At 41.3% G+C, this 17,638-nt stretch overlaps 1 protein-coding gene across 2 annotated transcripts in view; it reads right to left on the bottom strand.

Moving 5' to 3' along the window:
- The window catches only part of ULK2 (unc-51 like autophagy activating kinase 2), a 57,955-nt gene that overhangs the window by 10,541 nt on the left and 29,776 nt on the right, over positions 1-17,638 (bottom strand). For both annotated transcript variants that reach the window (XM_034752979.1, XM_034752980.1), the window contains 8 exons: positions 13,832-13,882; positions 13,373-13,458; positions 12,481-12,652; positions 11,246-11,306; positions 10,894-10,986; positions 5,324-5,461; positions 3,773-3,918; positions 3,446-3,526 (listed from right to left, as the gene is read on the bottom strand). In XM_034752979.1, the coding sequence (XP_034608870.1) occupies positions 3,446-3,526; positions 3,773-3,918; positions 5,324-5,461; positions 10,894-10,986; positions 11,246-11,306; positions 12,481-12,652; positions 13,373-13,458; positions 13,832-13,882 (828 nt within the window). The remainder of the gene's footprint in view (positions 1-3,445; positions 3,527-3,772; positions 3,919-5,323; positions 5,462-10,893; positions 10,987-11,245; positions 11,307-12,480; positions 12,653-13,372; positions 13,459-13,831; positions 13,883-17,638) is intronic.

Raw genomic sequence — 17,638 nt, 5'->3', positions numbered from 1 at the left:
GTTGTATATAGTATCTGAAGGGAACATTTTTTAGGACAGTATGACTGAGAAGTTACTTTAAACAATGACAGTAATTACTAAAGGAAAGCTTTTCAATCATAACATTACTAAAGGTGGAAATGGGTAAGAAAAAAAAGCACAGGAAGTGAGGAAGGGAACCCACCCTTCTGACTTTTTCCTATTCTGATAATCTTTTGATAATAAATCACAAAAGGGATTTAAAGTTTTTTTGTTTTGTTTTTTTAAGTTTAATGAAACAGTTTTCAATCATAAAAGGCAACTCATCTCATGGCTTCTGCAAAGACTGCAGATACTAACAGAACAAGGTAATGCAAGGGGCCATTACTTGGATCATTTGTTTTCTACCCTCCACCAAAGGGAATATTTCTTAAAAACCCTCCATGCCCAAAACAAGTCCACTCCTTGTCACAAATGTCAGGTTTTTCTTGTGCAAACCCAGACCAAGGAACTTTAGGACCCATTTGGTTAAATAATGAGCTTTGAGTAAGGAGTATGCGCTCAGAAGTTGCACCCACAAAGAGGTCCCCTTCCTAAAGGCGGTATTTTCTGTCTGTGCAGCTGAAGTTCCAGGTGGAATATTAAAATGCGATGTTGTAAATTCTGTGTTCCTAATGGGAATGCAACTAGTTTGTTAATATCAAGCTTCAAACTCAAAATGGCCAGTTATCAATGCCATCGGTTATATAGATTGAAATTTGATGGCACCCTCTTATATTTCAGATGAGGTATTGCACCAAGTGAGGACTGTACATAATACTGAAGTCTCATGGTCACAGCCTCGCTGATAACACGTACCTTTCCACAATCTTAAACAACTCTGACAGTGAAGTGCTAACAATTTCACTTATCTTTAAGTCAAGTCGAAGAACTTTGAAAATACACCACAGTGGTTAATTTCTTTGCTTGTTTTCCATGCTATAGTGTATAGTAACATGGCAATATATCTGTTTTTTTAAGAGGAAGCCAAATCAACAGTTTTTTGAATTCAGGTTCTGTTTCATAAACTGGTGCTTCCAAAACCACTCATCTTAAACCTTCTTCCAAGTTCATTCAATGAAGTGCCTGTAACTATTTAGCCAAGTCTTTTAATTACCTTATGAGACCTACATTTACTATTGTTAAAGTGACTGTGACCTACCTCACTTTGATTTGATTCCATTCCATTAAGCAATGACTGTTTTGGAAATAACCTGCTTGCCCACAATTCCAGAGTGCTCATGTCAGATTCTCCCTCTGAATTCTCAGCCAGCAGTTTTGATTGTTTGAAATCCCTTCGCTCTTCTGCTGGAGAGTTTAGAAACTCATCATCTGTCACTTCAGAAATCCAAGTTTCAAAGAGACATTGGCTGATGTTTTTGAATTCAAAGGTTTTAGATTCTTTTGTAAATTGCTCTCTCTCCTTTGCTGGCCGAAACAACTACGTTCAGGAGAACATTTTCAATTCCTCGGAAATGGTGGTGGTATTTCACTTTATCTCTGGGCAGCCATGATTTCAATGGGTTTTGAATTTGAATACCCATTTAAATGCTTAAGACAGATAACTGCAGTTTATGGTATTTTACAATTAAAAATACCAGAATCTTTTAATATTAAGAAGTGGTACAAGTCAAATATGAAAAGGACTTAAGCAGTTCATTAATAAGAGGTAAAATAATTTAAACACTCAAGAGGCTATAAAAAGAGAAGAACTGAGTTGTGGCAGGGTACATGTTTAAGTGAATTTGTTGCTGGTGCTAAATTAACAGTCCTATAAACCCCTATTTAAGTCAAGAATAGATACACGTACAACTTAGAAAGTGGCTTAATCATATTCTGGAGGGATCATCTTTTGAAGCAAGAGGATATTTCAGTCTGCAGACCTAGTCACATTCCTTGACCTCTGTGGAGACTGCTAATATGAATACTAACTGTGCCGGTTATTTTTGTGACATGGAACCACCGTGGACACAGAACTCATTTCACACAGGCTGAACAGTTGTCAGATATTAAACATGTTTGGCTACTAGCTACATTTGTCTTAGAAGTGAAAGATTTCTTTACCAGAGGGCAGTTTTGGGAAACAAGTTTCAAGTAAACAAAACAAATTCAACAGCATATCTTAACATTTAAACATCTTACCTACCGCATAAGAGATTTAGATTAAATCTCAGGAAAAACTTTGTAACTCTAAGAACAGTAGGACAATGCAGCAGACTGCCTAGGGACGCTGTGGATGCTCATTCACTGGAGGATTTCAAAAAGAGGCTGGATAGCCATTTTTCTTGGATGGTTTAGACACAACAAATCCTGCATATTGGCAGGGGGTTCGACTAGATCAGGGGTTCTCAACTTTTTTCTGAGGCCCACCCCAACATGCTATAAAAACTCCATGGCCCGCCTGTGTCACAGCTACTGGTTTTCTGCATATAAAAGCCAGGGCAATTGCCTGGGGCCACAGAGGCCCACACAAAGCTACGTTGCTCAGGCTTCAGCTTCAGCCCCAGGTGGCTGGGCTCCGGGCCACAGGCTTCAGCCTATGCAGTGAGGCTTCGGCTCTCTGCCTCGGGCCCCAGCAAGTCTAACACTGGTCCTGCTTGGCAGACCCTCTGAAACCGGCTTGCGGCCCCTGAGGGGGCCACAGACCCCTGGTTGAGAACCGCTGGACTAGATAACCCTTGGAGTCCCTTCTAATCCTATGGTTCTATTTCAAAATAAGACATCTAACATTTTAGATAGTTCAGACATAAGTGCCCCTTGAGCAGGAGAGAAATGGACCAAGCCTGGTGGCAAAGTCACTATTTAAACCTCAGTTACAAATGGTGTAGTGTGTCTTCTGAGCAATTCTTCTGTATCCCTTTTGAGTAGTCCTTCCAGTAGGACCCATCTTAAATAGTATCAAATAAAGCAGCATGAATCCCTATCTCCTCCTTCCTCAGTTTGCTGCCTGCACGCCTAGATGGTTTATGATGAACTAAGTTCATTGTATGCCTAGCAACATTAATGTCAGACACTAGTCAGTTCCCTGAGGGAATGAGGATGGGAATGTTGAACACAGACACTAATATTTCTTGCTGTCATTTCTCATGACACGCTGATCTATCACAACCACATTTCAAGAAGTACTTTACTGTTACTGATTATATTCCAAATTCATTTCCATCCTTGGTTAATAACTTGCAGGGGACCAGAATAAAGAGCGGTTCTTTAATATTGTGAACTACAGAGACGAGTCAATTTCTTACGGTCTTGCGGACGGACTACAGGGCTGGAGATTGGTGACGTAGGTCCTTGTTCTAAATACTACCAACTTACCCTGGAACCTTTGGTAAGCCACTTGGGGGTAATGGAGACACAGAAAGGCTGTCTATAAAGTGGGACTAAAACCCAACTTCATCCAGTGCTTTCAGGTCTATAGTGAAATGGAACTTGGCCTAATGCCACTCACCTGAGGCGTTTCTACTCCTTGATTCATGCCCTTGAGGTTGACCACAGCAACAGTGCCCAAGCTGCTCGGGTATGGTTCCAACTAAGCAAATTAAAAGCAAGAATAGAAGTTTACATTTCTGCCTTTCTGAGGCAGGAAGGACAACAGCATGAGAACAACAGACTGCAGGCTTCCTTTCAACGGGCTTTCTTCAAACAATCACTTAACATGAGCCACTTTTGCAAATGAAATCTAAATGGACAAGATTTGAATTTACCAGATACTCTCATGTCAAAGGTATTATTCCTGAGATACCTCTCCTCGTTATCTACCGATTTGTAAACTTACCTAAGGGCGAAGGAGAATACGGTCTCGAAGACCCTGTGGACAGCCTGCGTCCAACACCTTGCGCAGTGTCTGCTGGTACTGGTGAACAGGAGCCCATCTTCAGAAAGCCCATGGGGCTGGTATTAGACCGCCTCACCACTGCAGATCTAAAAAGATCAAACCCAAAACAAACTCTTGACGTTTTGGAGAAGCATATGAAATTGATGCTTATCCAAATATGATTTTAATGAGCCTTAAACTAAACCCTCCACACCAAACATAAGCAGCATTTTATATCCTTTGGTCACAAAGTGGAATCACAACTTTTGACGCTGCTGTAATAGATGACAAATTAGAAGTAATTTACCACAACCTATAGACAACTCATTTTACCAGTTCAGACACTAGTTGAAATAGCCTGTGCAATTAAGCCCACAACAGAGCATGGACCCCTGTGAACTCCCATCGCTGCATGCACAATTGAGTGGGAAAGCAGGCAACAGCAACAGACTCCAACAAGAATGCTGATCATTAAGGCAGGAAAAGGGAGCTTAGAATATACTCATCAGAAGAGTTTGAAGTACTGGACCTGGTATGCGGATCAGCTGTTGGGAACAAGTTATTAAAAACAAAGTAAGGCCCTTGCCACACTGCAGCAGTATAGCCTCAAAATTAGAAATTATGAAAAATCCAGATAACTGTAAAAAGAAAAACTAGGTTGCAAGTTATCTGTCTCTTGAACCGAATGTTCTGGCTCCAGTGGGTACCGAAATAAGATAAATGGGCTGGGAGGTTGGAGAGCCCATCCTCACATTGCAAACAGTCCTTATGCAGGTGGTGGGGTTAGTCAGCCAGCAAGAAGCAGGGCAACCTCTGTTGTCAGAGGACCAGAAAGGAAGACGCTGAGAAGGGAAGGTCTCTGGCAGCATTTACCTTACTCAAAGAAAAGGAGTGTAGTAAACCTTTTGAAAGGGGGGGCAGTTTCTGTCCCACTCCCAAGGCTCTATAGAATACTGTACAGGACAAAGAGTGAAAGTTTGGGAGTGGACCAGGAAGCAGCAAGTCTAGTTCGCAAGAAGAGCTTTTTATTATGATGAAGCGCCAATTAACAACTCACATACTATAATCTGTCCCCTGATGTACTAATAAAACAATGCATGCATTCATCCTATCATTAACGTGTGAAATAAGAACAGAAGAACTTATTACTGACATTTCAGTGCATGTCATAATGCTATAGCACATACAAAGAAGAGAGCAAGAATTCATCCTTTTACTTCTTTGGGCAACATTTTAGAGTGGAAAAAACAAGTATATTCTAGGGCTTCTCTACTTCTCTTTTACTGAAAAACTCACTACACTTCCAGCCATCTAACTGCAAATTGTGATGAACTAATACGTTGTACTCATTCTACAGTCTGTTTTGAATTATTCCGTGCAAAACATTTAAACTCTTCGTATAATTCAGCTTACACAAAATGTAACTCTGGCAGTAGTTTACTATGCAAGAAAGCAGGCCATCTTTCAGTGTATAAACACAAAGGAAGGCCATGAGAAAAAGGAATAACTCACCTCGGTGATCCATGGGGGTTTGACACAGGGCTGGCAGTAGATGTGAGATTCTGCTCTATACGCTGATAATTCCGCAACTGAGTGGGAACTGGAATAGGTGCCGTTTCGCTGCGTGGGGACACTGAAGGCTGACATTGTCTGAAGTTGGAAGGTATTGAGAGAGGAAATGACTGCTGGTAAGTGGGTCTCTTGCTAATTTGTACCATTGTCAGTATTTAAAGAAAATCCCAGAAACAGGCAAATAAACTCCAGTTTTGCAGAACATGTAGACAACACAGTCTGCAGTTTATCCAAGTTTGGCTCAATCACTTACAAAGCAAGATCAAGACCAGTTTGCCACTAATGAGCTTTTCTTACACTGGCCTTCTGAGTGCAGAGAACTGCAACACTAACTGGTAGAATCAATCATGCAACACAGTCTGCAGATCAGCAGAACTCCATTCCTCCCAGTCAGACTCCTCTGTTCACTATCTTTCAAAACAAAGTGGTTCTAGGAAAACCCACTGTGTAAAGAACAGGAAGTTCAAGAGCAAAATTGACTGACATGTTTACAAAAGCTACTAAGGCACAATCAGAGATTTCCCAAGAGACATTGTGAATTCATAAAAAGAAAACATGTTACGTAATCAACTCCTACGTGCACAAAGTGACCAAAACACACCTGAACACTAAACCATTTCATCAAGTTGTAGATGAGTTTTATGTACTTCAGTTAATAAGTGTCAGTGACTTATCTCTCAAAGTTAGTTTTGATAAGTGGATCAACTTTCTCCATGATAAGTATTTAACCAGCTATCACCACTTTCAAGTAAAAACATAACAAGCACATTTTCCAATTAACGGATTCCTCCAAGTAAGACAAGGTATTCTATCTGGTCCCTCATACAAACTACCAACCTCAGAGAGAAAAAAATTATCGGAAGGATTGCAATCAAACCATTTTTACAAGCACTGTGTGACTGATATTTAATTTCAATCATTTTCTAATTTATAATGCATTAGTTTACATTAAAAATCGATTCATAGCTTTTCTTCTATCCAGGACAAAGGTAACTTGTGAATATACAATATAAAACCTGTTCAAGTTTGTTTTGTCTTTTTAAAGTAAGACCCAGTGAGATTTGTCTGTCCTTTTTAAGGTCTTTTTTTCTGTCTCAGATGCGGTCTCCCTCCTGTCCCTCATGGCTCTCTCATTCTTCCCCTTGGATAACTAGTGTGTAAAACATGCCAGCCTTTATTAGGTATTCTGCTTCAGCAGACGAAGACAAACTACCTAAATGCACCACATTTTATGTAGCATCTTGAAGGATGTCCTCCATTCCCAAAAAAACCCAATGCTTTCACGCTGATGAAGGAAGCACTGGTGATTCTAGACTAATGACTCTCACACTTCACTGAATTTTACTAACAGCAAACCAAACAACAGTACAGGAGAAAAGCATAGGGTTATTCAGTTGTTGGGGAAATTGATACATATATGCCAAACATAACAGTATTTTTCTAGAATGTACTTCCTTTGGCTAACCCTATTGCCAAAGCAATACTCCTACTCTTTTCTGATATTGGTTTCTCACCTTTATAAACTGAAATCCCTCAGCAAGTTTTATATACCAAGAAACTGAAAGTCCAGCAGATTACTTCACATACTGGTACTAGTCCTGCGTCCCATACAGCTCATAACATTTCTTTCCAGAAGCCAGCTACAGACGACTGAATGACAAACTCCACACAGATACTGAAGATTGGGAGAAAGGACCACCTCAGTGTAATCACAAAAAAGCACAGACTATAAGGACCAATTCTTCTAACCTTGGCTTTAACCCCAAGGATACCTTCATGATGATGTGCCCCAAAATCCGCCTCAGCCTACCTCACCCCTAAAGAGGCGGAAGAGAACCCTTGCTGGTAATCTAGCCTAGGAACTGCGGTGGGAGCAACAGGGGCATAGTTGGGCCCACAAAGGAACTTTAGAGAAGGTAGTGAGAAAAGGGAAAGAACAGTGTGAAGCAAAAGGAAGGGGGAAGTAGCAAACAGAGGAACAGAATAGAAGGCAAACTGGAAGGAGGAAAGGACATCCGTGCACTCCTGTGTGGAAGATAACTCTAATCAGACAGCCAGGGTCCTCCTGAAGTAGTTGATTTCAAAAGAATTTAGAACTATTTTCATCTTCCAGATGAACCTTCTGTTCCCTCCCTCCAGCTAGATTTGAGCTATTCCACCATGCATGTTCTGGTCTAATGAGATTCTCCTTCAAGGAGCTGCAGAAAACCACTGGAAGAAACACTCAGTGATAGAACAGTGGAGCAGCCAGTCAGCATAACAGAAAGCGGAGAGACACAAGCAGGCAGAAGTTCCAAGTCATCTATTATTCAGAAAGAAATTCACTCTCTCAGGGGAAGGAAGCGGCAGACAGAAGTAGACAAAAAGCAACAATTTTTCCTACCCACCTTGCTAAAGCTGAAGGAAATGAGCAGTCACCGCAACCACTGCCTGGCTTTGGTTCTATTGAAATCTGGATTCTTGATATTATTTTGAAACAGCTGCATTCATTACTTTGCCATTCCATTATATGAAATACTGCTTCCTTATACAGCACTGAATTCCCATTCACTAAACCTTTTAAGGATCTCATGACTTGCTTTACTCAGAGGCTAGATCTACACTGGGGGAAGGGGGGGGAAATCAATTTAAGATACGCAAATTCAGCTTCGCGAATAGCGTAGCTGAATTCAACGTATCCGAGCCGACTTACCCAGCTGTGAGGATGGCGGCAAATCGACCGCCACGGCTCCCCCGTCGACGGGGGAGTACCTGAGCTGGTGGAGTATGCGCATCGATTCGGGGATCGATTGTCGCGTCCCAACGAGATGCGATAATTCGATCCCCGAGAGATCGATTTCTACCCGCCAATCCAGGCGAGTAGTGAAGACAAGCCCAGTCTAACACAGTGAGGCAAAACAAATGGATAAAACTGTTGTGACAATATCTCCTAATATAACATGATCTACAACTCCGCTGGGGATGGTGCTTCCTTAATGATAGAAAGCAGTGCCTCTTCTTGCCTAGAAACTGTTGTTAATTCAGGAGTCATTGTGAGCACATTTGAGCAGATAATACTCTGTCAACAGTTTTCTGGCAGTCTCATTGGGCTGCAGAACTCCAGCTCATATTTATAGAAGTTTCTCAGCTTTGCAACAATTAAGATATTCTGCACCTCATCTGCCGCAGTGGTGAATCTGCCAAAAGACAGTAATGAAACCACAGCTTTAAGGGCCACACGCTGAATGTAAGGGCCTAAAGCTTCCATGCATAGCGGGCAGGCTGTACACAGAATCTATACAAAGGCATCCAGTAGCATGATGGGGGAATGCCAAGAAGCAGATGCCCCACGTCTAAATTCCAAGCGCAGGGGGAGCAGCAGTTACTATATCTGTAGCAGTAGCAGGGGGTGGTGGCTATGCAGACACTTCAGGTCATGCTGTTGGGTTGGGTGAAGTTCTCTCCCCACCTGACCTCACTCCCTCTTTGTTATGTGCAAAGCTCATTTACTTGGACTTTGTACAGCAAGTTCATTTCGCCCTAAAAAAAGTGAGCTGACCGTTTTTCATCTCCTGAATATTAACTACTAAGTAATTTAAAGTCAACGTTGTGACCTATTTCCCTGCTCGTTGTTTCATTGAAGAAACATACAGCTATTCTTGGGAGGGCAGTGGAAGCCTACACCCAAAGTCCAACCCTCGGTATGATTCATACAGTTACACAGTTTAGTAAAATTAATTTAACCAGTCAATCAGGAAAAAAAAAAATCATTTCTCCATAGGACTTAATTATACTTGGTGAAAAATTCGTAATTAACTTTAAACGAATATTTCCCAGCTTGAAAAACAAAATCGCCTTGTAGTTTGAACTGTATAAAACCAGAATATCATAACCATCAGTCATATACCCACACTACTTTTTCAACAAACTACATCCAAAGCAGCTCAATATTCTTAACCAGTTTTGCTGTTAGGTCACCTGATACCAGGTCACCTATAGTAACTAGACCTAGTCATTCAAAATTTGATCAAGCAGTAATTAAAAAACCTATAGTTGGAATACCAAACACCTGTTGCTAGCCAGCACAAATAAGTGGCTCTCTGACATTACCAATGTGGAAATGCACCTAAAATACTTTTCATAATTTCAATTAACATTAACTTTGACTTTAATTTAGAGTATAAAGAGGCTTTTAGAATATACTTACAATATTTTGCATACAAGGCAACTCAGACCTAAAAGTCATTAAAAAAATCAGCTATTCTGTTTCTCTGCCCTTAATAGATAGAAGCTCCACCTTTTATATTTAACAGCCCATATGTTAGCAAATTTTGCAAACTGCTTTGTGATCAGCACAAAGTGATAAACTTCTCTTCTTATGACAAGCATTTCTAACCCCCCCCCGCCCCAAAAATGCAGTATCATCTTCCTGTAACATTAGCATAAGCCAAGGAAACAGTCAATATCTGCAGTCACTATTTGGATAATCATCCACTTTTTCTCTTGTATCAAAAATTGGGTTATGAAATGCATTATTTCATCAAATGACAAATTTAATTCTCCTGTTTAGATACTAATAGAAGCATGGGTACACATGATGTTTTCCAAATGTTACCAAGTTAAAAACAAAAATTAATTGCCGTTTGTCAACATCATCTGACAAGCTGTACCCAGAACTTTGTCTTCAGTTACAGTCGGAGGGAAGTGTTTTGAACATTTAAGTCAGGTATATTGCAAAGCAGAATTCCACATACAGAAAAAGGGATTGTAAACCATCTTCTCCTTACAGTTAGCTAATCAACACAGATTTCCAAGGTACTGAAGGATGTTGGTGGATCACTAACAATTAAAAACTCTAATGTACTCTAGTATGTCTGAAAAGCCAATGGCTATCAGCGTACCAGAGACACAAGGTGGATGAAGTAATACCTTTTATTGGACCAACTTCTGTTGGTGAAAGAGACAAGCTTTCAAGCTACAGAGTTCTTCCTCACGTCTGTGTAGCTCAAAAGCTTGTCCCTTTCACCACCAGAAGTTGGTCCAATAAAATATATTACCTCACCCACCTTGTGTCTCTCATATCCTGGGACCAACACTGCACACATCAGTGTACCAGTTTATCAACATGTAACTGCAACAGCCTCCCTTTTTATAGCTCAATAGCTGCTTTTAATGTCCTGTATCCCTAACTGGAGATCGGTGTGGTTTACTACGTAATGCTAATCAGACACGTAGACCCCTTCTCTGGAGGGCTGTGCCTGGGCACCTACTGCTGCTGGGGACATTCAGAATTAATCAAAAAGCCAAACACAAATTCTTTCTTTCCTCAAGGAACTTAATTGGCTGCATCTGAGCCAGAAGCTAACTGAGCAACCTTCTACCGCTAAAACAGTTAACAGCAAATACTAAAGAAAGATCTTAGATAGTAGCACTATCCTAAATGAGTTTCCAGTAAGCAACAGAAGTAAAAAACAAACTCTACAGCAACAGAGAAATCATTAAAAAGATGGGAGAGCAACTCAATAACATACCTGTTAGCTGAACCAGAAGAACTACTTCGGGTGGAGCTTGAGGATGGTTTCTGTAAAGTTCCTGAGCTTCCAGAAATGGTTAATGGTGACTGCCTGTTAAAACAAGAAGCCACAAACACTGTCACAGACTATGAAGAACTATCTGTAAAAAGAAAAAAACAACAACATTTAGTTCTCTGTAGAACTTGCTGATTTCGAGCTATTTAAATAGTCACACTGTGTTCTACTGGGCATATTCATCTTCCAGTGGAAAGTCCACATTTAGCAATGTAAAATCCAACAACTGTAAAGCTGTGCTACAACATCGGTTTTAGACTATGAAACTTAGTTCGATAAAACCCAGCACATATACCCTCCACACATCATGAAGTCGCTTGAAGCCCGTCTGCCAGCTGCTCCCAATGGCATATCATCTACAGAAAAAGGCAGAGAACATATTGAAACCAACATAATTTAGTCAAGGCCTGAAGATGTATCTTCAATATTCTTGCTTATATGTAATCCTTTTAATATCTATTATACTTTACATACATGCAAACTAAGAAAAACTTTATTGCCATATTAGCAACAAAATAATATGAACTGCTTCACAGATGATTTCACAAAAGATATCCCAAATCTAACCCAAACTTAAGTTATTACACAGAAAGTGGTTCTGTAACAGACTGGTTTTGAAAAGTAATATCAGAAAGATTTTATTCCCAAATTATCCTAATATTTAAGGAAAAGTATAACTAGTTACGGTATAGCATATGAGCACTGCGAAACCTACACCACTGATCTCCAGAAACTCCTTGGAACACAAAATAACTTAACTGACCCAAAGATACTGCACAACATTTTTTAAAAACGGAGACATTTGCAGTGGCATGGGGAAAGCAGGTGATTAAAACAAAAACACTAAACATCCATGGCTTATGTTGCCATTATGCAAGTTTAACAAAAATGAAAACACTGAGTACCATGAAACACAATGTACACTATAAGCCTTGTGTGAAACTGTATGGTTGTGAAGTCTAGTCTTTCGTTGTTTCTTAGCTTGAGACAGTAAGTTGCTGCAGACGGAAGAAAGGCAAGAAACTGAACCTTATAAGCTTGACTGGCAATGTTTAGCTGGTCTATGAGTCACATGCTACAGCATGTCCACCCTCAACTGCTAGGACACTTAATGATTCTATGCATCCCTTATTCACAATGGGCTTTTTTTTTTTCCAGTGTTAATAAATCAGAATTCTCTGTGAATTAAAGGACCCTGATTTCAACCACATACCATCATTGCCCTTAGGCACTCTGATAAGCAGCACAGAATAAAAGCTAGGATGCTGGGGTATGTACACAGAAACTAACCCTACTACCTCTGGTGCACCCCCAATCCTCACTCTTTCACAAATGATGAAATACATTCACCAATAAACAGAAGGGTATTTGTTGGAAAGAAAGCACAATAAAATATCAAGATACAAGCTCCCAATATAAATTAAAATAGGTTTGGAGAAAATAAGAGCAACCAACAATAGGATACAAAAATATTTTTAAAAAAAGAGTGTGAAAAGTGTTCTTAAGCATCAAAATAAAGAAGATTCTTACATGAGTGATCTGAAGAGATGTTGTGTGGAACCAGAACAAAATCATCTGTGTCACAAGAAGAGTTCTTGCTACTGGTGCTGGCAGAATCTTTGGATACCTGAAGATAGTTAGGAGGACCCAATGGTGGGGAAGACAAGTTGTCTTCTTGAATATGCTGCATGTCTGGCAAGGACTGAAGAAAAAGTGAGAATCGTAAGTCCAAATGGTTCATGATGCAGGATCTCCCTTTAGAGGGCAGGCTCACAATACAATAAGGTGAATGCTACCCTGCGTTTAGCTAGCTGGAAAGAATATAGGGAACAAAAGTAAAGGTGAAAAATATATGCATTTAAATTATAAAAATTCTCCAAAGTCTTTTAAAAATACTAATTTTAATTTGAATTGTGAGACCCTTTTCAGATGGCAAGGAACCTTATTAAATATGTATGTAAAGAAAACCTTTTTTGAAAGATATATTGAAGCCAACTTAGGTGTCATTTCAGACGGACAATTTCACATTCAGATAGGTAATGGGTACTGACTCTGAAGTTATTCATTCGATCATCATTCTTCATGGACCTAGTAAGAGCCCAGAAAGAGGCTCTCCAAGGATTACCTGGGAAGCTCATTCACTGTGTTGGCATTCACACCAGCACAACTAATGATCTGGCACAGTCTTTTATAAAAAAGCATGAAGAATGGGAAAGGATTGAAAACCTTTATAAAACTGCTGCACTAAAAGACAGCCATACTGTTTGCTCTGCCTTTTTTTTTAAGGTAACTGTTTAGATGATCAGAGCTAAAATTAAAAAACAAGTTAGAGGAGATTTGACAATTTCTGCCCGCATATAACAGCAAACGGAGGAATATGTTTTTGACAAGGGTTATTCTTGAAGCAAAACAGAGAACTTACAGGAGGAGAAGCAAAACGACAAGGAGAACTACCACAGGAGCTGCCAGATATTGAGCCTGCATATGTGGGCACTGGCACAGGGCAAGCTGGAGGAAGAAGAGAGGATTGAGATTTGAGATGAATTTTCAAACAATTGAACTGACACAATGCAATGATTTCCTCACTGCTGGCTTTAATTTATAAACACTTCCAGAGCTTTAAGTACACAGCATGTCCTTGGAAAATGCATTCACACAATGCTACTTAAGACCAGCTGAAATGCTTAAGAAATGCATAAATGGCAACTACATTTCAACCAAACATGACACTCAAAGATTTCACAGTTTTTTTTTAAACTAACACTGGAGCATGACTGCTGATCTGTGGAAGATGTTTCAGAAAGAATATGCTACTCAATAGTATAATTTTTTTCTAATATGCCTCACTGATGAGAATAAGTGGAAAAATGCAACTACTTACACTTTTTGACTGTTGAAACCTGATCAAGGAAAGGGTGGTTGAAGAACGCTTCTGCAAAACAAAAGGTGAGAACAAATGTGCGTCAACCTACAAACCATATTAGAATCTGCATTATAGCATACAAGGAAATAAGTGGTTACCCTTCCACAGAATCAATACTTCACATCCAGAGGCTGAAAAGCTTATAAAAGATTAAAATCTTCCAGGTTATTTGTTGCTATTACACTTGGAAAGGAAATACAGTCAATAGCTTTAAAGAAGTGGCTTGCACGAGAATCAGATTGGATTTTTAAGGGACATTTTATGACTCATAAATAGGGTTACCATACGTCCGAATTTTTCCGGACACGTCCGGATTTTTGGTCCTCAAATCCCCGTCCAGAAGGAATTTCCAAAAAGTGGGACATGTCCGGGAAAATAGGGAGGCATGGTAAGGGGACCGCCTCCTCCTCGGGCTCCAACTTTCCCGGCTCCCGCCGCTCTCCCCAGCACAGCAGCAGCTGGAGCCCGGGAGGAGGCGGCTGCGAGCTCGGATGCTGCCGCCGGCCGGCACTGCTCAGCCGGAACCAGAGCCCGAGCCGAGCCGGGTCGAAGCCGCGGGGACCGGGGCTGGGGGTGCTCGGCTGCCGGCCAGGGCCAGGCCGGAGCCGTTCGGCTGGAACCGGAGCCCGAACTGAGCCAGGCCGGAGCCGCTGGGACTGGGGGATGCTCGGCCGCTGGCCGGCATCGCTCGGCCAGGGCTGGGCCAGAGCCGCTCGGCTGGAACCGGGGCCCGAGCCAGGCTGGAGCGACCGGGGCTGGGGGTGCTTGGCCGCCGGCTGGCGCCGCTCTGCCAGGGCTGGGGCTGGGCTGGAGCCGAGCTGGAATCGCTAGTGCCGGGGATGCTCGGCTGGGGCCGGGCCGAAGCCGCTCAGCCGGAACCGGGGCCGGTGCCCCAGGGCCCGAGCCGAGCCAGGCTGGAGCCACCGGGCCAGAGCCTCTTGGCCGGCCGCTGGAGGGAGCCGCTTGGCCGGGGGGGCCGGACTGGGCCGCGCCTCCTCGCGCTCCACCACTCCACTGCCGCCCCAGCTTACCTGCTGCCTGCCTGCTTCAGGCATCCTGCGAACATTTGATTCGCGGGAAGCAGGGGAGGGGGCAAGTTGGGGCTGGGACTTTGGGGAAGGGTCGGAGTTGGGGCGGAGTCAGGGCAGGGAAGGGGCGGAGTTGGGGTAGGGCCGGGGCCCCTTGGAGCGTCCTCTTTTTCCAGGACTGCAATATGGTAACCCTAGTCATAAATAACCGATATGTACAAATGGGCAATGTTTGCACAGTCAGTCACTAGCAGATGGCATTCAGTAACCCTACAATAATTCAGCTCCGTGTTGCTTATCAGAATGGGAAGCTCCCTTACCTTTGGCATCACTTAGTGCTCCCCCTTTTGCAAACCCTCATGTTGTGGCCAGCGACTGAATCAAATTAATTTTGAACTCATCAGTGCTACTGCATAACAGCATGAGGCATTCTCCCTTCCACTCCCCAAGGGGCAGAGCACGCTGCCTCTGTAGCTGGTTTCTCAGTTTAAAGGGGAATTAACTTAATTTTTCTCAACAATTTGTGCAATGAACTTAAGCAATTCATTGGTTATTGCTTCAACAACAGAAATATTTGAATGTGTCATTAGTAACTGGGTACATCGAGATATGTTTAATTGCTTTGGCACATCTAGTTTGGTAGCACTTTATAGTTCCAGAAGAGACGGGCAGCTAATTAGACAGGGAAAATGAATCAACTAAGCAAGACAGTCCTAGATCTTTGTGAGCTTACAATTTGCTTAGAACAATTAAGAAGGAAAAACACAACAATGCTGCTCATTAGACTTAAGCAAGTCTCTCTTTCTGCAGCAGCACTTTCTTCAAAAGCCCAATAGGAGGAAGTGAGCATAGTTGCTTAATACTGGCAATCTAATGATTAACTTTATCTGAGGATGAGGTGTTCCTGAAGTTGGGTACAACACCTGCTGTTCCAATCTGTTCTGCTGTGATAGGCAGGATTTCAAATGCTGTTTATATTTTAGCAAAACACAAGCAATTCAAATGATCACTCTTCATTCATTTATTAATCATTCCTACCATATTTAATGCACCCCCCCTTTAAAGTCCTTTCTTGGCTGTCAGTGAGCTGAGAAAGACCTCACCCCTGCAGCAAAGGGAGACATGGGACTCTCACCACAAACAGTTCAATGCTCCTTTAACAGCACCGGGGGAACAGCTCCATGTTCCAGGTCCCCCAAATGTGTTTCAGCAATCACTGCCAGCCACTATTCCCAGATGGCAGTGCTGAAAAGTCAAGTGAAGCACCCACTACAACAGGGCTTCCCTATCTGATATCAGATGGCCCCCCAAAAACCCAAATCAAAAGTAAGGCGTTAGGTGACAGCTAAGTTATATGCTCACTTTGGCTAGTACTGGTTGCATTTCATTAATCAATTCAATAACTCATCTGTATCAGAATATCTGATTGGGAAGAAGATTTATAACTTTGTACTGTAGATTAGTTGTGCATTGTTACTTATTGGTATAATAAAAATCAGCATTTGTGATGTGTTGACTTCTCTCTTAATCCATGTAAATTTACAAATCAACTTCTTCTGAAACAGTCAATATAGTATGTGGTATTTTATCCAGATTTTGCTAAGGGCCAGATTCTGCAAAACTTCCTACTAGGTGCAGCACTAACTATAAATACTGTTACTGATTTCAACAAGACTAATCACTGTAGTAAAAAACTGCAGGATCAGGAACTTAGCTATTCTGTTATTAATTTTTTGGTCTGAATTAGGTAAAATGCATTTTTGTTTTTTGAGATATCCTGCAAGAACTCCAACAGTGGAACACAGCAAGAATTAAAAATATTCTTATATAAAGAAAGCCTTAAGAATCTAGTGAAGAATTCAAAAGCCTATTGTGAATATTCGCCTCCCCAGCCTCCTCATTGCATATACACAGGAACAACACAGGCCAAATTGTGACTCAATTTCTATATTTGCATAAATGATATACAATGCCTAAGCTTGCACGGGCAGTTAAGTTGTCATGGTACTGTTCCACAAGCAGAATCCACAAAGTTGTATTTATTGTGTAGGGAGCAAGCAGCACATAAAGCATTCAGATTTTACAAGCTCACAGCCATGTCTATTACATTTCTGACTGGATTATTTTCTGCTCTTCCTATGCTTTACCAGTCATTGGTAATTCTCTACTAGCATTAATTCTGAGCATAAGAAAAATATAGAAATCTGTAAACAAATCATCCCAGGCATAATAGATACTTGAACTCATTCTCTGCCGAATACGAACAAAGCTAGTGTTACATCAGTCCTTCATGCCCCTTCTACATATACACACAGATCATATAGGTGTGAGCTCAAACCAGACACGATCTATATACCACTGTTAAAACAGAGATGTGTTGACATACAGCATCATGTATATGCTTTACATGGGAAAGCAAAGGGAGAATCCAATTTTGTGGAAGCTGTATTTCTCTAATCAACGTGGTATGGAAAATGTTTTCAGCAAATCTAAAGCCAAACGAGCACTTAAAAAACAAATTATAAATCACTGTAACATGAAATTTAAGGTATCTCACAATGAAGACAGCTGTATCCATTCGAAAACAGTATGCAAACCAAACCAGACAGAAAAACACAGCTCCTCTGCACACAGCTACCATGTGACAGCTGGTCAGCGAGAGATAGAAATCTGGCCTGGCAGAACAAGGGTTTAGTTGGAAACATTCCCCAACAATTACAGATGACAACTAGACATT

The sequence above is a fragment of the Trachemys scripta genome, chromosome 18 (genome assembly GCF_013100865.1).
Source record: "Trachemys scripta elegans isolate TJP31775 chromosome 18, CAS_Tse_1.0, whole genome shotgun sequence".
In the NCBI taxonomy this organism is placed as follows: Eukaryota; Metazoa; Chordata; order Testudines; family Emydidae; genus Trachemys; species Trachemys scripta.
Note: the sequence above shows the minus strand (reverse complement) of the source record. Positions and strands in the feature narration are given on the sequence as shown.